Genomic DNA, 25,786 nt, shown 5'->3' with positions numbered 1-25,786 from the left:
TCACTATATACAGGAGATATATAACTTATACCAGCTGTACATATATAATTATATACAGTATATACCCAGGTCTATACCAGCATGGTCCATATCACTATATACAGGAGATATATAACCTTATACCAGCCTGTACATATATTATATACAGTATATACCCAGGTTATACCAGCATGGTCCATATCACTATATACAGGAGATATATAACTTATACTAGCTGTACATATATATTATATACAGTATATACCCAGGTTATACCAACATGGTCCATATCACTATATACAGGAAATATATAACTTATACCAGCTGTACATATATATTAAATACAGTATATACCAGGTTATACCAGCATGGTCCAATATCACTATATACAGGAGATATATAACTTATACCAGCTGTACATATATTATATACAGTATATACCAGGTTATACCAGCATGGTCCATATCACTATATACAGGAGATATATAACTTATACCAGCTGTGCATATATATTATATACAGTATATGCCAGGTTATACCAGCATGATCCATTTCGCTATATACAGGATATATATAACTTATACCAGCTGTACATATATATTAATATACAGTATATACCCAGGTTATACCAACATGGTCCATATCACTATATACAGGAGATATATAACTTATACCAGCTGTACATATATATTTATATACAGTATATACCAGGTTATACCAGCATGGTCCATATCACTATATACAGGAGATATATAACTTATACCAGCTGTACATATATATTATATACAGTATATACCCAGGTTATACCAACATGGTCCATATCACTATATACAGGAGATATATAACTTATACCAGCTGTACATATATCATTATATACAGTATATACCCAGGTTATACCAGCATGGTCCACATCATTATATACAGGAGATACATAACTTATACCAGCTGTACATATATATTATATACAGCATATACCAGGTTTATACCAGCATGGTCCATATCACTATATACAGGAGATATATAACTTATACCAGCTGTATATATATATTATATACAGTATATACCAGGTTATACAGCATGGTCCATATCACTATATACAGGAGATATATAACTTATACCAGCTGTACATATATATTATATACAGTATATACCCAGGTTATACCAGCATGGTCCATATCACTATATACAGGAGATATATAACTTATACTAGCTGTACATATATATTATATACAGTATATACCCAGGTTATACCAACATGGTCCATATCACTATATACAGGAAATATATAACTTATACCAGCTGTACATATATATTAAATACAGTATATACCAGGTTATACCAGCATGGTCCCATATCACTATATACAGGAGATATATAACTTATACCAGCTGTACATATATTATATACAGTATATACCAGGTTATACCAGCATGGTCCATATCACTATATACAGGAGATATATAACTTATACCAGCTGTGCATACATATTATATACAGTATATGCCAGGTTATACCAGCATGATCCATTTCGCTATATACAGTATATATAACTTATACCAGCTGTACATATATATTATATACAGTATATACCCAGGTTATACCAACATGGTCCATATCACTATATACAGGAGATATATAACTTATACCAGCTGTACATATATATTTATATACAGTATATACCAGGTTATACCAGCATGGTCCATATCACTATATACAGGAGATATATAACTTATACCAGCTGTACATATATATTATATACAGTATATACCCAGGTTATACCAACATGGTCCATATCACTATATACAGGAGATATATAACTTATACCAGCTGTACATATATCATTATATACAGTATATACCCAGGTTATACCAGCATGGTCCATATCACTATATACAGGAGATATATAACTTATACCAGCTTTACATATATATTATATACAGTATATACCAGGTTATACCAGCATGGTCCATATCACTATATACAGGAGATATATAACTTATACCAGCTGTACATATATATTATATACAGTATATACCCAGGTTATACCAGCATGGTCCATATCACTATATACATGAGTTATATAACTTATACCAGCTGTACATATATATTATATACAGTATATACCAGGTTATACCAGCATGGTCCATATCACTATATACAGGATATATAAAACGTATACCAGCTGCACATATATATTATATACAGTATATACCCAGGTTATACCAACATGGTCCATATCACTATATACAGGAGATATATAACTTATACCAGCTGTACATATATATTATATACAGTATATACCCAGGTTATACCAGCAGGATCCATATCACTATATACAGGAGATATATAACTTATACCAGCTGTGCATATATATTATATACAGTATATACCAGGTTACACCAGCATGGTCCAAATCACTATATGCAGGAGATATATAACTTATACCAGCTGTACATATATATTATATACAGTTTATACCCAGGTTATACCAGCATGGTCTATATCACTATATACAGGAGATATATAACTTATACCAGCTGTACATATATATTATATACAGTATATACCAGGTTACACCAGCATGGTCCATATCACTATATACAGGAGATATATAACTTATACCAGCTGTACATATATATTATATACAGTATATACCCAGGTTATACCAGCATGGTCCATATCACTATATACATGAGTTATATAACTTATACCAGCTGTACATATATATTATATACAGTATATACCAGGTTATACCAGCATGGTCCATATCACTATATACAGGATATATAAAACTTATACCAGCTGTACATATATATTATATACAGTATATACCCAGGTTATACCAGCATGGTCCATATCAGTATATACAAGAGATATATAACTTATACCAGCTGTACATATATATTATATACAGTATATACCAGGTTATACCAGCATGGTCCATATCACTATATACAGTATATATACACTTATACCAGCTGTACATATATATTATATACAGTATATACCGGGTTATACCAGCATGGTCCATATCGCTATATACAGGAGATATATATATAACTTATACCAGCTGTACATATATATTATATACAGTATATACCAGGTTATACCAGCATGGTCCATATCATTATATACAGGAGATATATAACTTATACCAGCTGTACATATATATTATATACAGTATATACCCAGGTTATACCAGCATGGTCCATATCACTATATACAGGAGATATATAACTTATACCAGCTGTACATATATATTATATACAGTATATACCAGGTTATACCAGCATGGTCCATATCACTATATACAGGAGATATATAACTTATACCAGCTGTACATATATATTATACACAGTATATACCAGGTTATACCAGCATGGCCCATATCACTATATACAGGAGATATATAACTTATACCAGCTGTACATATATATTATATAGAGTATATACCCAGGTTATACCAGCATGGTCCATATCACTGTATACAGGAGATATATAACTTATACCAACTGTACATATATATTATATACAGTATATACCCAGGTTATACCAGCATGGTCCATATCACTATATACAGGAGATATATAACTTATACCAGCTGTACATATATATTATATACAGTATATACCAGGTTATACCAGCATGGTCCATATCACTATATACAGGAGATATATAACTTATACCAGCTGTACATATATCATTATATACAGTCTATACCCAGGTTATACCAGCATAGTCCATATCACTATATACAGGAGATATATAACTTATACCAGCTGTACATATATATTATATACAGTATATACCAGGTTATACCAGCATGGTCCATATCACTATATACAGGATATATAAAACTTATACCAGCTGTACATATATATTATATACAGTATATACCCAGGTTATACCAGCATGGTCCATATCAGTATATACAAGAGATATATAACTTATACCAGCTGTACATATATATTATATACAGTATATACCAGGTTATACCAGCATGGTCCATATCACTATATACAGTATATATACACTTATACCAGCTGTACATATATATTATATACAGTATATACCGGGTTATACCAGCATGGTCCATATCGCTATATACAGGAGATATATATATAACTTATACCAGCTGTACATATATATTATATACAGTATATACCAGGTTATACCAGCATGGTCCATATCATTATATACAGGAGATATATAACTTATACCAGCTGTACATATATATTATATACAGTATATACCCAGGTTATACCAGCATGGTCCATATCACTATATACAGGAGATATATAACTTATACCAGCTGTACATATATATTATATACAGTATATACCAGGTTATACCAGCATGGTCCATATCACTATATACAGGAGATATATAACTTATACCAGCTGTACATATATATTATACACAGTATATACCAGGTTATACCAGCATGGCCCATATCACTATATACAGGAGATATATAACTTATACCAGCTGTACATATATATTATATAGAGTATATACCCAGGTTATACCAGCATGGTCCATATCACTGTATACAGGAGATATATAACTTATACCAACTGTACATATATATTATATACAGTATATACCCAGGTTATACCAGCATGGTCCATATCACTATATACAGGAGATATATAACTTATACCAGCTGTACATATATATTATATACAGTATATACCAGGTTATACCAGCATGGTCCATATCACTATATACAGGAGATATATAACTTATACCAGCTGTACATATATCATTATATACAGTCTATACCCAGGTTATACCAGCATGGTCCATATCACTATATACAGGAGATATATAACTTATACCAGCTGTACATATATATTATATACAGTATATACCAGGTTATACCAGCATGGTCCATATCACTATATACAGGAGATATATAACTTATACCAGCTGTACATATATAATTATATACAGTATATACCCAGGTTATACCAGCATGGTCCATATCACTATATACAGGAGATATATAACTTATACCAGCTGTACATATATATTATATACAGTATATACCCAGGTTATACCAGCATGGTCCATATCACTATATACAGGAGATATATAACTTATACCAGCTGTACATATATATTATATACAGTATATACCCAGGTTATACCAGCATGGTCCATATCACTATATACAATATATATACACTTATACCAGCTGTACATATATATTATGTACAGTATATACCCAGGTTATACCAACATGGTCCATATCACTATATACAGATTCCGGGGTTATACCATCATGGTTGTTCATGTTCTACCTTAACTAACAATCTTTTGGTAAAGTTTTAAGTTGTTGAATTATCAGAGGTTTTCTCCTCATTAATCTTATAGAGTTTTGTGATGATAACAAAGCCTTCATTTGCTTTCGTCTTACTCGTATACCGTCGGTGACTTTCCTCACATCTACAGTGAAGACGGCACAAAGCTCCGCAGCCTTCATGTATACGGCGCCGCAGGACTTTGATTTTACGTCTCAGCCTCCAGAAGCAGCAAAACACAACAAAGCGGATGAAACGCGTCTCGGCTCTTCGTTTTGGGTTTTGTCATGTAAAGTGTTAATCTAATTGAAACGCTGTTAGCGCAGAACAAAGCCGCCACTATCGTGCTATGATATTATATTTTAGGAAAATAATACAATATATCAGTGTAATGAATACACAGGAGAGAGGAACCGGTTCAGAATCTGTACGCAGCCGACGCACTTCACAGAGCAGACAGGGGGGCAATTACTTCTTACATCCAATGTTTAGAGCTGGTATCACACAATACTTATGGAACGATTTTCCTGAAATTTTTGTGTGCGTTTTGTGGTTGAAAAAAAAAATACTGCCTCTGTATGTTATCTGAGGAATACCAACCATAACTTGGCATCAGGGCTCGTTTATTGTGGGACCAATTGCAATTTTTCCGGACACCTTTATTTTACTAAACTGTGAAACTGAAATGTTCTGTGAAACTTTTTAGGCTGTAAATTTCTCATCAAATTGACAGGTTATCTTTATTCTGCAGATTAATACAATTATGATACCTAATTTATAGGATTTTTGTAATGTTTTACTTCATTTAAAACATTTTTTACTTTTTAATATTTCTTTATTAGTTCTGCATTTACAGTTTCAATCATCTTATACATATTACAAAACATAACAATCCCATTCCTCTCCCCTCCTCACCCTCAGACATCGACCAAACACAAAAAAAAAATTATATTTAAAGGTGTTGTCCAGGAAAAAAAAATAAAAAAAAAATTATATATATATATATATATATATATATATATATATATATATATATATCAACTGGCTCCAGAAAGTTAAACAGATTTGTAAATTACTTCTATTAGTACTTATGAGCTGCTGAAGTTGAGTTGTTCTTTACTATCTAAGTGCTCTCTGATGACACCCAGTTTAGAAACAAATCTCCATAGCAAACCTCTTCTACTCTGTGCAGTTCCCGAGACAAGCAGAAATGTCAGCAGAGACCACTGTTTCCAGACAGAAAACAACAACTCAACTTCAGCAGCTGATAGTTATTGAAAGGAATAAGATTTTTTAACAGAAGAAATTTACAAATCTGTTTAACTTTCTGGAGCCGGTTGATATAAGAAAAAAAGTTTTTTCCTGCAATAACCCTTTAACTAGAAGGTCCACGAGACCCTACAAAAAAATTTTACTTAAAAAAAAAAAAAAAAAATTAAAATAATAATAATATTTTTGTGTTAGCATTTTTATAGCTGTTCAATAAGTTTTTTCTGAGACGTGATAAGTCGTTCTTGGTTTTGGCCTTTTTTATTATTATTACTACTATTATTATTATTATTCATTCTGTCCACTGTTGGAGCAATCAAATTATATTGTTATAGTTTGGATATTTTCACGCACAGCAATATTATATATATATATATATATATATATATATATATATATATATATATATATATATTATTTATTTATTAATTTTTTTTCTGTCTTATTTGTCATGTGAAAAGGAGGCTGACTTAAATTTTTATTTGGGGTTATTTTTTTTTTAATTTTAAATTATTTATTTATTTAACTTTTTTTACTCTACCCTCTGCTTATTTTGATCAATGCAATGTTATTGCATTGTGGGGTAAAGGATACACAACAATAATCCCAGGGGGTTACATACATACTGTATATTTCAGTAGACCAGCATTGCATCATTCAAGGCAGTGATTCCCAAACAGGGAGCCTCCAGCTGTTGCAAAACTACAACTCACAGTTCAAATGACATCAGACCACTGGACAGGTAATGCCCCGGGCAGTACCCGTGTGTTCACACTAGGAGGCTTCACACACACTAGTACTTAGACGGTATTCACATGCAAAGAAAAAAACACATAATCCAGGATTGTGTTTACCCAAATGCTTTATCCGTTCATTCTTTACATGCTCATTACAAAGCTTTCATTCAGGATACAATAAAGGGGTACTCTGCTGCTAGACATCTTATCCCCTATCCAAGGGATAGCGGATAAATTGTCTGATGGTGGGGGTCCAGCTGCTGGGCCCCCCACGATCTCCCACAGTACCCGGCGTTCTAAACCAACACCAGGTTCCTGCAGCAGTGGTTGTGATGTGAAGGCCACGCCCCCTCATGACGGCACCCCATGTCCCCTCCATTCATGTCTATGGGAGGGGGCGTGTCTGCAGATGTCTGGGCATGCTGGGAGTTGTAGTTTTGCAAAAGCTGTAGGTACACAGCTGAAGGCAACACTACTGTAAAAAAAAGAGTTATCAAAACACTGTACCTCAAACGATTCCAAGACTACAAGTCCCAGCATTACAGGACTGCACAGTAAGGATGACACACATGAATGACAGGAAGGTGTAAGTTATACACTCACAATTTTCCTCCAGCAGCAACCAATCACAGCTCAGCTAACAAGCTCTGGTAAAGTGAAAGCTGAACTGTGATTGGTTGCTATGGGAAAATCACTTCACCTCTATTCTCACATAGTTTGATAAATCTGGGATATTGTCTTTGGTGGTAGAGTACAGGCAATCTCCAATAATCATTGTGTGTGTACAGCATAATACTAGAGAGGAAAGGGTTACAGAGCAGAGCTGCCAGAGCAGTGAGTTAGCAAATTTAGGGAGGAGGAGGTAAGAGAGGGACACGCTGCTCCCTTTGGGAAGATGGAAAAGACATTGAGCAGCTGTAATATGCTATTTATTTGGGAAATATGTGATAAAGACATAAGAAATTACATGTACACGATCAGGATAAGGTACTGAGTAACATATAACAGGTTTTATTTATTTATTTATTTATTTTTTAATTTTTTTTTTTGGGGGGGGGACTGAGAAGTATGTTTTCAAAGGCAAATGGAAGCATAAGATGGATTTTTTTTTCCATTTGGCTGTAGATGGTTTTATTACTTGGACTGTAATGGCCAAGGAACTGACGTTACGTGTCTGGCACAGTCAGGGGGGCTGAAGTGTAGGTGACGGCACTTGTCTGGACTGATGGAGGGTTGGGCGGCACTTGGGGTTACTGCAAACAACAGTGCCTAGTGTCTTGCTATGGGGCCTTTGTGCAGCTTATCCCCAAAGGCATTTACTAAGGGGTTTAGTCATTTTTTTCTGACTATTTTTGGCGCTAAATTGTCGCAATTGCGCCTACCCTATTTTTCGTGTGACTTTCTCTAGCAAGAGCTAGAAAGTAACAAAAAATGTTCCCGCTTGATTTACGCTAGTTTGCATTTTTGACTTGCAGTGGTCAGGTATTTATTAACTGCGACAGTCGCAGCTGCGCAATAAACAGTCGCAACGTCCGTAAAAATTGACTAAATTTACTCCAGCTCCAACATGGAGCAGGAAAAGCTACTGCTGCCCGGGCTCCGACATACTTTCTCCCCGCTACCCTCACTGCGCTACCGGGACACTGCAGTGATTTACATCCCCCCCCCCCTCTCACCTGCCAGCGCCACACAACTTCCATCTGTCTGCTAACTGTTGCAAGACTACAAGTCGCAGCATGCCCTTACAGTGAGGACACGCTGGGAGTTGTAGTCTTGTAGCAGCAGGAGCTGAGCGGCGCTGGCGGGAGACAAGGGGGGGATGTATATCAGTGTCCCCATAAGTGAGGGTAGCGGGGAGGCCGTATGAGGAGCCCGAACGGCTGCACTGTAATGTCAGCCCGGGCTCCTGCCCTGAAAGCCAAAGGCTTTGGCTGTCTGGGCATGCTGGGTGTTGTAGTTTTGCAACATCTGGAGGCACCCTGGTTGGGAAACACTGTTTTAGGCCAGGGTTTCCCAACCAGGGTGCCTCCAGATGTTGCAAAACTACAACTCCCAGGTTGGGAAACACTGTGCCCGGCCTCCGCCCCACCTTACTGTAAGGGCATGCTGGGAGTTGTAGTCCTGCAGCTGGGGGCAGGGGACAAGCTTGTCACTTGCCCACACATCTCCTGCACCACACAACTACAACTCCCAGCATGTCCTTACTGTAAGGGCATGCTGGCAGTTGTAGTCGTGCGGGGCGGGAGATGTGTGAGCAGGTGATAATAAATGTACTAACCCATTTTTTTTTTCTTCTCATTTCAGATCCGTGTATCCTGTGGACTCCTTCGGATTCGGTGGACTACTTCGATGGCCAGCGTTTTTCTTTGTTTGATTTTAATAAAATGGTTAAGGAGGGCTTGTGGGGGAGTGTTTTTGGTAATAAAAATTTTTTAAAACCTGTTGTGTTTTTTCCTTACTTTACTAGACAGGCTTAGCAGTGGAAGCTGTCTTATAGACAGAGTCCATTACTAACCTGGGCTTAGCGCTAGCCACAAAAACAGCTAGCGCTAACCCCCAATTATTACCCCGGTACCCAACGCCACAGGGGTGCCGGGAAGAGCCGGTACCAACAGGCCGGAGCATCAAAAATGGCGCTCCTGGGCCTAGGCTGGGGAGGGCCAGTAACAATGGTCCTCGCCCACCCTGGTAACGTCAGGCTGTTACTGTTTGGTTGGTATTTGGCTGAGAATAAAAATAGGGGGGACCCTATGCATTTTTTTAAAATAAATAATTAAATATAAAAAAAAAACACATAGGGTCCCCCCTATTTTTATTTTCTGCCAAATACCAACCAAACATTAACAGCCTGACATTACCAGGGTAATGTTACTGGCCCTCCCCAGCCTAAATAACGCCAGCCTGTTACCGCCTAGGCCCAGGAGCGCCATTTTTGACGCTCCAAACCTGTTGGTACCGGCTCTTCCCGGCACCCCTGTGGTGTTGGGTACCGGGGTAATAATTGGGGGTTAGCGCTAGCTGTTTTTGTGGCTAACGCTAAGCCCGGCTTAGTAATGGACTCAGTCTGTAAGACAGCTTCCACTACTAAGCCTGTTCAGTAAAGTAAAAAAAAAAAAAAAACACAACAGGTTTTAAAAAAAAATTATTACAAAAAAACACTCCCCCACAAGCCCTCGTTAACCATTCTATTAGCATCAAGCAAAGAAAAACGCTGGTCGTCGAAGTAGTCCACCGAATCCGAAGGAGTCCACAGGATACACTGATCTGTAGAAGAAGTAACAAAAAAAAAAAAAAAAGTAAGTACATTTAGGGAGAAAAAACTGTGTTAAAAAAATGTAATAAACACACACACACTAAACGCCGTTTACCACTATTCTGAACCATGACTACAATTTAGATGTGGTGAAAAAGCTAAAAAAAAAAACTCAAAAACAAAAGACTATTTTTTCTACTACATGAAGTAAATTTCCCACTTTTGCCTATGTGCGCCAAATTTATTAACGCCGTGCAACAATTTAGTAAATTTGTCAAACATAGTCAAAAATGAAGTAGAAAAAAACAGGGTAAAAACCAGACTACATAGTAAAAGATTAGTAAATGCCCCTCAATGTTTTTAGCAGGAACAAGTATCTCCCCTGTGTCTCTTGGATAACTCTCACAGAGAGTAAAGTTAGCGTGCTCCTTTTCCCTCCATATTCTACACTAAACTACTAAAGTTTCCTCTTCTTCTCAGTAGAGAGGCCAGCTTAGAGAAAACTCCCTTATTCTAGAAGGTTCCTAACTCTATATAATTGTGCCTATTAACACTTCTGCTCCCAGCCTTACCTTGCCCAAATGCTGCTACAGTATAAAACATAGTAGAACATCCTAAAACGGTATAAATATCAAAACATGTATAAAAATAGGCACTAGCAGGAGAACCCCAACCACAGGCCTCGCAGGGATCCCAATGTTTATTATTATTAATGATTTAGGAATATTATGATTATCATTATTATTAGAAGAATATTAATTATACAAATATCAATTATTATTATTATTAATTATTATTATTTGCAGTATTCAGTGTATTACGTGAGATGTGATACAATAATTTGTTGCTGTCCTTGCTGATATAATTTTGGTTGGATAAATTCCTCTATTTTTATCCCGATAGCTGATTTTAATCTAATTTACATGTACCGGGTCGGTCGGCCTGGAATTAACTTCCAAGCTAAGAGCATTATTGCAGTTTTTCCGATAATTGATTTACTGCAGCATTTATTAGATTATCCTCGGAGGGTTCATTTACTTTATCCTCATGTTCAGTGGCCGAAGCATCTGGGAAATAAAAACATTTTCTTTAAAGAAGAAAAATCTGTGAAATTATTACCGTATATACTCGAGTATCAGCCGACCCGAATATAAGCCGAGGCCCCTAATTTCACCCCAAAAACCCAGGAAAAGTTATTAACTTGACTATAAGCCTAGGGTGGGAAATACATCATCCCCCCCTGTCATCATCCAGACCCCCGTCATCTTCCAGACCCCCGTCATTAACACCCTCATCATCATCACTTGTCATCATCCCCCCTTCATCATTACCCTGTCATCTTCCCCCTTCATCATCACCCTGTCATCATCCCCCACTTCATCATTACCCTGTCATCATCCCCCTTCATTATCCCGCCTGTCATCATCACCACATGTCATCAGTCCCCCCTTCATCATCACCATATGTCATCAGTCCCCCCTTCATCATCACCACATGTCATCAGTCCCCCCTTCATCATCACCACATGTCATCAGTCCCCCCTTCATCATCACCACATGTCATCAGTCCCCCCTTCATCATCACCACATGTCATCAGCCCACCCCCCCTTGATCATCACCACCTGTCATCAGCCCACCCACCCCCCTTCATCATCACCACTTGTCAATGTCTGATTTAACAGTGGTCTTCAACCTGCGGACCTCCAGATGTTTCAAAACTACAACTCCCATCAAGCCCAGGCAGCCATCGGCTGTCTGGGCTTGCTAGGAGTTGTAGTTTTGAAACATCTGGAGGTCCGCAGGTTGAAGACCACTGCGGCCTTCGACATCATCCAGCGTCCCGAAGTCCCGCCGAGGGAAGGTGAGTACAAAACTAAAGGGGGGCTCCCCCCTTTAGTTTTGTACTCACCTCCCCTCGGCGGGACGTTCCGGTGAGCTGGTCCGGGCCATCTGTGCTGCAGGGACCGTCCGGTGGGGAGGGATAGTCGTTGCGGGCTGTCCGTCTTCACCGGGGGGGCCTCTTCTCCGTGCTTCGGGCCCGGAATAATGATGTTGCCTTGACGACGACGCACAGGGACATTGCTCATGAACGTCCCTGTGCGTCGTCGTCAAGGCAACGTGACTATTTGGGGCCGGGCCCGAAGTGCAGAGAAGAGCCCCCCCCGGTGAAGATGGACAGCCCGGAACGACTATCCCTCCCCACGGGACGGTCCCTGCAGCACAGATGGCCCGGACCAGCTCACCCGAACATACCGCCGAGCGGAGGTGAGTACAGAACTAAAGGGGGGGGGGTCTTGATGATGTTGATGGCCGCAGTGGTCTTAAACCTGCGGACCTCCAGATGTTTCAAAACTACAACTCCCAGCAAGCCCGGACAGCCGATGGCTGCCCGGGCTTGCTGGGAGTTGTAGTTTTGAAACATCTGGAGGTCCGCAGGTTGAAGACCACTGAGGGCAGAGAGTTCACTCGAGTATAAGCCGAGGGGGGTGTTTTCAGCACGAAAAATCGTGCTGAAAAACTCGGCTTATACTCGAGTATATACTGTAGATCAGTTCTGGTGTAAACACATAAGATACTCAATAGATAACATAATGGAGTTTGGTGCAGCAGATAAGCAGATAACATTACAAATACAAGGCCCAGAAAACAATATCTCACATTAGGTAAATAAATAAGGGGGATGGGCAGCTCAACAGATATGAATAGAGATTCTAACGAGTACAGGTTAAATGTTGTACAACCTCAATAAAAACGAAGGGATAATGGAGGAGGCGACCGTTCTCACGCAGTGTGAGGAGTGTAAGAAATAATAAATGCTGAGAGAAATATTGGAATATTGATAATAGATTGTGTTTATTAAAAAATATATATATATATATATATATACCGTATTTTTCGCCGGATAAGACGCACTTTTTCTTCCCCAAAACTGGGAGGAAAAAGTTGGTGCGTCTTATACGGCGAATACACCCCTATTGCGGCGGTCCCTGCGACCATCAACGGCCGGGACCCTCGGCAAATACAGGACATCACCGATCACGGTGATACCCTGTATTAACCCTTCAGACGTGGCGATCAAACCTGACCGCCGCGTCTGAAGGGAAAATGACACTAACCCGGCTGCTCAGTCGGGCTGTTCGGGACCGCCACAGTGAAATCGCGGCGTCCCGAACAGCTTACAGGACACCGGGAGGAACCTTACCTGCCTCCTCGGTGTCTGCTCCGTGCCGGGTTCCCCTGCATGGCTGGCGCTCTCTTTTGACGTCATCACGTCGTCGCGCACGCCGTCCCGTCATCCAATAGGAGCGGCGTGCGTATCGACGTGATGGCGGCGATGGAGAACGTTGATCCCGGGGAAGAAGATGTCTGGAGCGTCGGGGACACTACTGGGACGCGGCGACAGCGATGGAGCGACATCCAGGGCAGCGGTGACGGGTCCGGAGCGGCGGGGACACGTGAGTATTACCTCCTACACCAGTGGTCTTCAACCTGCAGACCTCCAGATTTTGCAAAACTACAACTCCCAGCATGCCCGGACAGCCAACGGCTGTCCGGGCATGCTGGGAGTTGTAGTTTTGCAACATCTGGAGGTCCGCAGGTTGAGGATCACTGTTGGGTTCAGAATCTTTTTTTTCTAGATTTTGCACCTTTAAAATTGGGTGCGTCTTATATGCCGGTGCGTCCTATAGGGCGAAAAATACGGTATATAAAAATTCGTACTATATGTGTGGTGTCTGCAAGGCCCATGCAGACCACCCACAAAACATTAAAAAAAGGTTTTAAATACTGATGCAGGTCAAATGGTGCACGCCCGTCGCTGAGGCTGGAAGTTGGTGATGACTTAATGGATGACGGTCTTTCACTGGCTTGCGGAGCGCATTCAATGTGATAATCATGTATGCAGCTAAGATACTTGATGTGGTAGTATTCTCTCAATGCTGGCTAGACGCGTTTCGAGACCCTCTTGGTCTCTTTTTCAATAGCTGATCTCATGGCTTAGAAATCCACTTGGCTTTTTATATGGTTCAAATTGGTGCTGTACAGAAAATATGGACTGAAACAGAAAACTAGAACTGGACCAGAAAGGTTCAGGATCAGAATTCTCTCTCAATATGTGTAATCAGTGGTGGAAAATTGTATAAAAAAAATAAATATATATATATATATATATATATATGTAACATGAAAATAAAAATAAGAATAAAGATAAAAGTAATGATGGACAACCTGGAATAGGAAGGTGGTAAGAAAGATGTATATATGTGTGTGAATTGGAGGTGGAATGTATTGTGATTTATGAATGTTTGTAATGACTGTGGGGTCTACCCTCCCCTGTACCCCATCCACACATAGGTCTATCCTCCCCTAAATATCTTTAATATCATTATTCTCAAATAAACAAATAAACCAAAAACATGACATCTCCTCACCTCCAATAGGCTTGGCAACCTTCAGTCACAATGTCCAATCAATTCATTATTATATTCAATACATATTTTGATATGAACCTTTCATTTCAATCTATTCTTATTTTTATAATTTTATATTTTTATATTATATTTTACAAATACTTCCCATATGTACTTTTTTCACACATATACTTCATAATTCAGTCCCAAACGTCTTTTACTGTACTGATCGCACCACATACCACAACAGTCATTATTACATCCTTTTATGTCTCAGTCATTATATATATATTTGTTACCACCTTCCTATTCCAGATTGTCCATTATCACTTTTATCTTTATTCTTATTCCTAATTTTAATTTCATGTTACATATATACATATTGAGAGAGAATTCTGATCCTGAACCTTTCTGGTCCAGTTCTAGTTTTCTGTTCCAGTCCATATTTCTGTACAGCACCAATTTGAACCATATAAAAAGAGGCAAATGGACTTCTGAGTCATGAGATCAGCTATTGAAAAAGAGATCAAGAGGGTCTTGAAACGCATGTAGCCAGCATTGAGAGTACACTACCACATCAAGTATCTTAGCCGCATACACGATTGTCCCATTTAATGTGCTTCGCAAGCCAGTGAAAGACCGCCGTCCATTATGTCATCACCAACTTCCAGCCAACCTGAGATTTCGTTAAAGAGTCATAGACCCGAAACGCGTCAACCATGCATGTTGACTGCCTGTTCACCTTGTTCCTGTTGGTTTTAAAGCTGCAAATAAACATGGAGTTTTAAAGTGTGCTGGCTGTTCTATTTCCTTCTTCAGATTTGTAAATTACTTCTATTTAAAAATCTTGATCCTTTCAGTACTTATCAGCTGCTGTATAATACAGAGGGAGCTCTTTTCTTTTTGAATTTCTTTTCTTTCTGACCACAGTGCTCTCTGCTGACACCTCTGTCTATTTTAGGAACTGACCAGAGTAGGATAGGTTTTCTATGGGGATTTGCTCCTGCTCTGGACAGTTCCTGACATGGACAGAGGTGTCAGCAGAGAGCACTGTGGTCAGACAGAAAAGAAATTCAAAACATAAAGGACTTCCTCTGTATTATCCAGCAGCTGATAAGTACTAGAAGGATTAAGATTTTTAAATAGAAGTAATCTACAAATCTGTTAAACTTTCTGTCACAAGTTGACTTAAAAAAATGTTTTCCACCGGAGTACCCCTTTATACATCGTCCATGGAGTCTTATTTATGGCAGAACAACCATTTGCTGTTGGTTTTACTGCAAAGTTTGTTTGCAGTCGGCAACACAAAGGCTGAGATTTCGGTGCGCGCCCGTCCCGCTGTCGAGTCTTCTGTTCGCCGTGCTCCCTCTCTGTGCTTCTAATGAGGCATTAATGGGCCGCCAATTACATATGCATATGAGAGATTTTACTGAGACGACTAACTGAACCTGAAGGCATAACGCGCCACATTAACGTGTTCCGATATAAATCATTTTTATTTAAATAATTGTTTTTCTGCCGTTCACAGCGATCAGAGATCCCAGAGATTTTGTGCAAAAGAACAAATTCCGATAAAAATTAAAGCTTGGCTTGAGAATGATTATTCCCAGACAATTCATTACAGGGCTGGGGTACATTACATATATTATGTTGCTTATGATAAATGGGCCGAGCCTCCTACGAGCACAGATGGTATTTACTATATGGCAGGGGAAGGTTAATGATCGCAGGACTTGCTAGAATTAAGAGAATTCCCACAATGGCCCTGACCCACATTATGCTCCTATCCGAACAGTAAATAAGCCAATGGTTATTACTGGAGCTTCCATTGTGGACTCATTCAATGGGAATTAATTACAGGACATTTGATAGGAAAAACTTACGATTATAAATCAACAAGCCTGTGGGCTTCTGGAAATAGAGAAATAAAAGGCAGCGCCACGGAAAACAGACAACAACTTTACATAAACACCAGAAAAAGAAAATGTAAGAAACTTTGTAACATATGAAAGAAAACTGCTTCTTTATCTAAAACTTTACACAACAGACTAACAGCTCACTGAAGGATCAGATGAGATGCTGCCCAAGTCTATAGCAAGATGAAGCGAGAGGATGGAGATGGGAGGAGGGTCTGTGATAAGAGCCAGAAGAAAACAGAGAAATTATAGAAGCTTACAGTGAATATTAGATCTCCCCACCACAGGGGCTAAATTCACAGCTTACACTGCTCAATGTTGCTCTATAATGTCCTCATGCTGCTGCATCAAAAACGTGGGTTTTAGAGGATACAAACACAAATAAGACAGTCTATACTGAAAAATTAACTTTATAACAGGTATACTTTGAAAACAAGTTGAATTTATCAATAGAGATTCACTTAAAATATACTTCAATAGGAATCCATCCATAATACTGCCGCCTATATACAAGAATATAACTACTATAACACTGCTCCTATATACAAGAATATAACTACTATAATACTGCTCCTATATACAAGAATATAACTACTATAATACTGCTCCTATATACAAGAATATATCTACTATAATACTGCTCCTATATACAAGAATATAACTACTATAATACTGCTCCTACATACAAGAATATAACTACTATAATACTGCTCCTATATACAAGAATATAACTACTATAATACTGCTCCTATATACAAGAATATAACTACTATAATACTGCTCCTATATACAAGAATATAACTACTATAATACTGCTCCTATATACAAGAATATAACTACTATAATACTGCTCCTATATACAAAAATATAACTACTATAATACTGCTCCTATATACAAGAATATAACTACTATAATACTGCCCCTATATACAAGAATATAACTACTATAATACTGCTCCTATATACAAGAATATAACTACTATAATACTGCTCCTATATACAAGGATATAACTACTATAATACTACTCCTATATACAAGAATATAACTACTATAATACTGCTCCTATATACAGGAATATAACTACTATAATACTGCCCCTATACACAAGAATATCTCTACTATAATACTGCTCCTATATACAAGAATATAACTACTATAATACTGCTCCTATATACAAGAATATAACTACTATAATACTGCTCATATTTACAAGACTATAACTACTATAATACTGCTCCTATATACAAGAATATAACTACTATAATACTGCTCCTATATACAAGAATATAACTATTATAATACTGCTCCTATATACAAGAATATACCTACTATAATACTGCTCCTATATACAAGAATATAACTACTATAATACTGCTCCTATATACAAGAATATAACTACTATAATACTGCTCCTATATACAAGAATATAACTACTATATTACTGCTCCTATATACAAGAATATAACTACTATAATACTGCTCCTATATACAAGAATATAACTACTATAATACTGCTCCTATATACAAGAATATAACTACTATAATACTGTTCCTATATACAAGAATATATCTACTATAACACTGCTCCTATATACAAGAATATAACTACTATAATACTGCTCCTATATACAAGAATATAACTACTATAATACTGCCTCCTATATACAAGAATATAACTACCATAATACTGCTCCTATATACAAGAATATATCTACTATAATACTGCTCCTATATACAAGAATATAACTACTATAATACTGCTCCTATATACAAGAATATAACTACTATAATACTGCTGCTATATACAAGAATATAACTACTATAATACTGTTCCTATATACAAGAATATATCTACTATAATACTGCTCCTATATACAAGAATATAACTACTATAATACTGCTCCTATATACAAGAATATAACTACTATAACACTGCTCCTATATACAAGAATATAACTACTATAATACTGCTCCTATATACAAGAATATAACTACTATAATACTGCTCCTATATACAAGAATATATCTACTATAATACTGCTCCTATATACAAGAATATAACTACTATAATACTGCTCCTACATACAAGAATATAACTACTATAATACTGCTCCTATATACAAGAATATAACTACTATAATACTGCTCCTATATACAAGAATATAACTACTATAATACTGCTCCTATATACAAGAATATAACTACTATAATACTGCTCCTATATACAAGAATATAACTACTATAATACTGCTCCTATATACAAGAATATAACTACTATAATACTGCTCCTATATACAAAAATATAACTACTATAATACTGCTCCTATATACAAGAATATAACTACTATAATACTGCCCCTATATACAAGAATATAACTACTATAATACTGCTCCTATATACAAGAATATAACTACTATAATACTGCTCCTATATACAAGGATATAACTACTATAATACTACTCCTATATACAAGAATATAACTACTATAATACTGCTCCTATATACAGGAATATAACTACTATAATACTGCCCCTATACACAAGAATATCTCTACTATAATACTGCTCCTATATACAAGAATATAACTACTATAATACTGCTCCTATATACAAGAATATAACTACTATAATACTGCTCATATTTACAAGACTATAACTACTATAATACTGCTCCTATATACAAGAATATAACTACTATAATACTGCTCCTATATACAAGAATATAACTATTATAATACTGCTCCTATATACAAGAATATACCTACTATAATACTGCTCCTATATACAAGAATATAACTACTATAATACTGCTCCTATATACAAGAATATAACTACTATAATACTGCTCCTATATACAAGAATATAACTACTATATTACTGCTCCTATATACAAGAATATAACTACTATAATACTGCTCCTATATACAAGAATATAACTACTATAATACTGCTCCTATATACAAGAATATAACTACTATAATACTGTTCCTATATACAAGAATATATCTACTATAACACTGCTCCTATATACAAGAATATAACTACTATAATACTGCTCCTATATACAAGAATATAACTACTATAATACTGCCTCCTATATACAAGAATATAACTACCATAATACTGCTCCTATATACAAGAATATATCTACTATAATACTGCTCCTATATACAAGAATATAACTACTATAATACTGCTCCTATATACAAGAATATAACTACTATAATACTGCTGCTATATACAAGAATATAACTACTATAATACTGTTCCTATATACAAGAATATATCTACTATAATACTGCTCCTATATACAAGAATATAACTACTATAATACTGCTCCTATATACAAGAATATAACTACTATAACACTGCTCCTATATACAAGAATATAACTACTATAATACTGCTCCTATATACAAGAATATAACTACTATAATACTGCTCCTATATACAAGAATATATCTACTATAATACTGCTCCTATATACAAGAATATAACTACTATAATACTGCTCCTACATACAAGAATATAACTACTATAATACTGCTCCTATATACAAGAATATAACTACTATAATACTGCTCCTATATACAAGAATATAACTACTATAATACTGCTCCTATATACAAGAATATAACTACTATAATACTGCTCCTATATACAAGAATATAACTACTATAATACTGCTCCTGTTACGCCTAGCGCTCCGGGTCCCCGCTCCTCCCCGGAGCGCGTACGGCGTCTCTCTCTCCGCAGCGCCCCGGTCGGTCCCGCTGACCGGGAGCGCTGCCCTGTCCTGGCCGTTGGGGATGCGATTCGCACAGCGGGACGCGCCCGCTCGCGAATCGCATCCCAGGTCACTTACCCGTTCCCGTCTCCTGCTGTCATGTGCTGGCGCGCGCGGCTCCGCTCTCTAGGGCGCGCGCGCGCCAGCTCCCTGAGATTTAAAGGGCCAGTGCACCAATGATTGGTGCCTGGCCCAATTAGCTTAATTGGCTCCCACCTGTTCCCTGGCTATATCTAGTCTCCTCCCTTGTACTCCCTCGCCGGATCTTGTTGCCTTAGTGCCAGTGAAAGCGTTTTGTGTGTTTATACCAGTGTACCAGATCTCCTGCTATCTCCCCTGACTACGAATCTTGCCGCCTGCCCCCGACCTTCTGCTACGTCCGACTTTGCTTCTGCCTACTCCCTTGTACCTCGCCTTTCTTCAGTATCTTCAGCAGCCAGAGAGGTGAGCCGTTGCTAGTGGATACGACCTGGTCACTACCGCCGCAGCAAGACCATCCCGCTTTGCGGCGGGCTCTGGTGAAAACCTGTAGTGGCTTAGAACCGGTCCACTAGCGCGGTCCTCGCCATCCCTCTCTGGCACAGAGGATCCACTACCTGCCAGCCGGCATCGTGACAGTAGATCCGGCCATGGATCCCGCTGAGGTTCCCCTGCCAGCTGTCTCTGATATCGCCCGACAGGTCGCCCTTCTAACCCACCAGCTGTCGGAAGTGTCCACCATTGTGCGCCAACTTCAGTCGCAATCTTCTCCTCCGCCAGCTCCTGCACCTCCTCCGCAGCGAGTGGCCACTCCTAGCCTCCGCCTGTCCTTGCCGGACAAATTTAATGGGGACTCTAAGTTTTGCCGTGGCTTTCTTTCGCAATGTTCATTGCACTTGGAAATGATGTCGGACCTGTTTCCCACTGAAAGGTCTAAGGTGGCTTTCGTAGTCAGCCTTCTGTCTGGAAAAGCTCTGTCATGGGCCACACCGCTCTGGGACCGCAATGACCCCGTCACCGCCTCGGTACACTCCTTCTTCTCGGAAATTCGAAGTGTCTTTGAGGAACCTGCCCGAGCCTCTTCTGCTGAGACTGCCCTGCTGAACCTCGTCCAGGGTAATTCTTCCGTTGGCGAGTACGCCATACAATTCCGTACCCTTGCTTCTGAACTTTCCTGGAATAATGAGGCTCTCTGCGCGACCTTTAAAAAAGGCCTATCCAGCAACATTAAAGATGTTCTGGCCGCACGAGAGACTCCTGCTAACCTGCATGAACTCATTCATCTAGCCACTCGCATTGACATGCGTTTTTCTGAGAGGCATCAAGAGCTCCGCCAGGAAAAAGACTTAGATCTCTGGACACCTCTCCCACAGTCTCCACTGCAATCTGCGCCTAGGCCTTCCGCCGAGGAGGCCATGCAAGTGGATCGGTCTCGCCTGACCCTGGAAGAGAGGAATCGCCGTAAGGAAGAGAATCTTTGTCTGTACTGTGCCAGTACTGAACATTTTTTGGTGGAGTGCCCAATCCGTCCTCCACGTCTGGGAAACGCACGCTCGCACCCAGCTCTCGTGGGTGTGGCGTCTCTTGATGCTAAGTCGACTTCTCCACGTCTCACGGTGCCTGTTCGGATTTCTACGTCAGCCAGCTCTCCCCTCTCAGCCGTGGCCTGCCTGGACTCTGGAGCTTCTGGGAATTTTATTCGGGAGTCCTTAGTGAATAAATTCCGCATTCCGGTGACCCGTCTTGTCAAGCCACTCTACATTTCCGCGGTCAACGGAGCCAGATTGGACTGCACCGTGCGTTATCGCACAGAGCCCCTCCTAATGTGCATCGGACCTCATCACGAGGAAATTGTATTTTTTGTCCTTCCTAATTGCACTTCTGAGGTTCTCCTTGGACTACCCTGGCTTCAACACCATTCCCCAACCCTGGATTGGTCCACTGGGGAGATCAAGAGTTGGGGTCCCTCTTGTTCCAAGGACTGCCTTCAACCGGTCCCCAGTACTCCCTGCCGTGACCCTGTGGTTCCTCCTGTATCCGGTCCCCCTAAGGTCATTAAGGACTCTGCCTGCCACAAGAAATACCTCTCCCCCCCTCCCAGTCCCATCAGGCAAACCTCTGTGTCTCCTCTTGGCCCTCGTCCTGGTGTCACACTGCCCCGTGCCAAGTCTCGCCCTCTGCCCTTCCTCCCCATCCCTACTCCTGCTGTTCCGCCTGCTGTTGAGGAATCCCTCCATCCTTTCCCGGTGTCCTCATCCCAGGGGAGGCAGTTACCAGACAAAGGGAAGGGGAGACCTAAGGGGGGGGGTACTGTTACGCCTAGCGCTCCGGGTCCCCGCTCCTCCCCGGAGCGCGTACGGCGTCTCTCTCTCCGCAGCGCCCCGGTCGGTCCCGCTGACCGGGAGCGCTGCCCTGTCCTGGCCGTTGGGGATGCGATTCGCACAGCGGGACGCGCCCGCTCGCGAATCGCATCCCAGGTCACTTACCCGTTCCCGTCTCCTGCTGTCATGTGCTGGCGCGCGCGGCTCCGCTCTCTAGGGCGCGCGCGCGCCAGCTCCCTGAGATTTAAAGGGCCAGTGCACCAATGATTGGTGCCTGGCCCAATTAGCTTAATTGGCTCCCACCTGTTCCCTGGCTATATCTAGTCTCCTCCCTTGTACTCCCTCGCCGGATCTTGTTGCCTTAGTGCCAGTGAAAGCGTTTTGTGTGTTTATACCAGTGTACCAGATCTCCTGCTATCTCCCCTGACTACGAATCTTGCCGCCTGCCCCCGACCTTCTGCTACGTCCGACTTTGCTTCTGCCTACTCCCTTGTACCTCGCCTTTCTTCAGTATCTTCAGCAGCCAGAGAGGTGAGCCGTTGCTAGTGGATACGACCTGGTCACTACCGCCGCAGCAAGACCATCCCGCTTTGCGGCGGGCTCTGGTGAAAACCTGTAGTGGCTTAGAACCGGTCCACTAGCGCGGTCCTCGCCATCCCTCTCTGGCACAGAGGATCCACTACCTGCCAGCCGGCATCGTGACAGCTCCTATATACAAAAATATAACTACTATAATACTGCTCCTATATACAAGAATATAACTACTATAATACTGCCCCTATATACAAGAATATAACTACTATAATACTGCTCCTATATACAAGAATATAACTACTATAATACTGCTCCTATATACAAGGATATAACTACTATAATACTACTCCTATATACAAGAATATAACTACTATAATACTGCTCCTATATACAGGAATATAACTACTATAATACTGCCCCTATACACAAGAATATCTCTACTATAATACTGCTCCTATATACAAGAATATAACTACTATAATACTGCTCCTATATACAAGAATATAACTACTATAATACTGCTCCTATTTACAAGACTATAACTACTATAATACTGCTCCTATATACAAGAATATAACTACTATAATACTGCTCCTATATACAAGAATATAACTATTATAATACTGCTCCTATATACAAGAATATACCTACTATAATACTGCTCCTATATACAAGAATATAACTACTATAATACTGCTCCTATATACAAGAATATAACTACTATAATACTGCTCCTATATACAAGAATATAACTACTATATTACTGCTCCTATATACAAGAATATAACTACTATAATACTGCTCCTATATACAAGAATATAACTACCATAATACTGCTCCTATATACAAGAATATATCTACTATAATACTGCTCCTATATACAAGAATATAACTACTATAATACTGCTCCTATATACAAGAATATAACTACTATAATACTGCTGCTATATACAAGAATATAACTACTATAATACTGTTCCTATATACAAGAATATATCTACTATAATACTGCTCCTATATACAAGAATATAACTACTATAATACTGCTCCTATATACAAGAATATAACTACTATAATACTGCTGCTATATACAAGAATATAACTACTATAATACTGCTCCTATATACAAGAATATATCTACTATAATACTGCCTCCTATATACAAGAATATAACTACTATAATACTGCTCCTATATACAAGAATATAACTACTATAATACTGCTCCTATATACAAGAATATAACTACTATAATACTGCTCCTATATACAAGAATATAACTACTATAATACTGTTCCTATATACAAGAATATATCTACTATAATACTGCTCCTATATACAAGAATATAACTACTATAATACTGCTCCCTATATACAAGAATATAACCACTATAATACTGCTCCTATATACAATAATATAACTACTATAATACTGCTCCTATATATAACAATATAACTACTATAATACTGCTCCTATATACAAGAATATAGTTACTTGAATACTCTCATCTAAAGGTAAGAATTCAGCAGAATTTTTTTTATTTTCACTAGAATCATCATGTGGCCCTGTGGTTTGCGGTATAATTTTTCCTTTGTGCAGGATGTTGCTGAATGAATCGTTTTCACTAGAACTTTTTGGTTTTTTTCTTTTCTTACAGAGAGAAGTTGGCCTTGACTTCCATCCACTGTGGGACAATATGGGATACTGCTGCACCCACTGCCGCCGTGGACAGAGATACTGCCGGCGGGTGTGTGAGCCCCTCTTGGGGTATTACCCCTATCCTTACTGTTACGGTTCAGGGCGAGTGATCTGCAGGATAATAATGCCCTGTAACTGGTGGGTGGCCCGGATGCTGGGCAGGGTATAAACTCTATATTATACATTCGATGTGGAGTAAGAACAGTCACCCCGGCGTCCTGTGTTATCTCAGAGTCACAACTCCTCGTCCATCATTAGTGTTGAGCACGAATATTCGTAATGCTAATTTTTATGGCGAATATCGACACTTCGCGATTTCGCGAATATTTAGAATATAATGCTATATATTTGTTATGCCGAATATTATAATTTTTTTTTGTTGTTGTTGTTTTTTTTCACGGGTGAATTTTTATGCACATTTTTATGCAAGTTTTTTGTGCAAATTTTCGCATGGAAGAATAAAATGAACAAACAAAATGAATATGCGAATTTCGCGAACATAGGACGAATAATCATCAATATATTCACGGAATATCACAAATTTGAATATGGCCCCTGCCGCTCATCACTACCCATCATCCACTATAGAATATATGGAA

General features: G+C 38.9%; 1 protein-coding gene across 1 annotated transcript in view; it reads left to right on the top strand.

Moving 5' to 3' along the window:
- TNMD (tenomodulin) overlaps positions 1-25,485 on the top strand; it is a 156,641-nt gene extending 131,156 nt beyond the window's left edge. The window contains exon 7 of the mRNA XM_056539352.1: positions 25,147-25,485. Coding sequence (XP_056395327.1) covers positions 25,147-25,356 — 210 coding nt within the window. The 3' untranslated portion in view covers positions 25,357-25,485. The remainder of the gene's footprint in view (positions 1-25,146) is intronic.
- Positions 25,486-25,786: the final 301 nt, after the last annotated feature.

Source organism: Hyla sarda, chromosome 9 (genome assembly GCF_029499605.1).
Source record: "Hyla sarda isolate aHylSar1 chromosome 9, aHylSar1.hap1, whole genome shotgun sequence".
In the NCBI taxonomy this organism is placed as follows: Eukaryota; Metazoa; Chordata; class Amphibia; order Anura; family Hylidae; genus Hyla; species Hyla sarda.
This window is presented reverse-complemented; position numbering and strand designations above follow the sequence as displayed.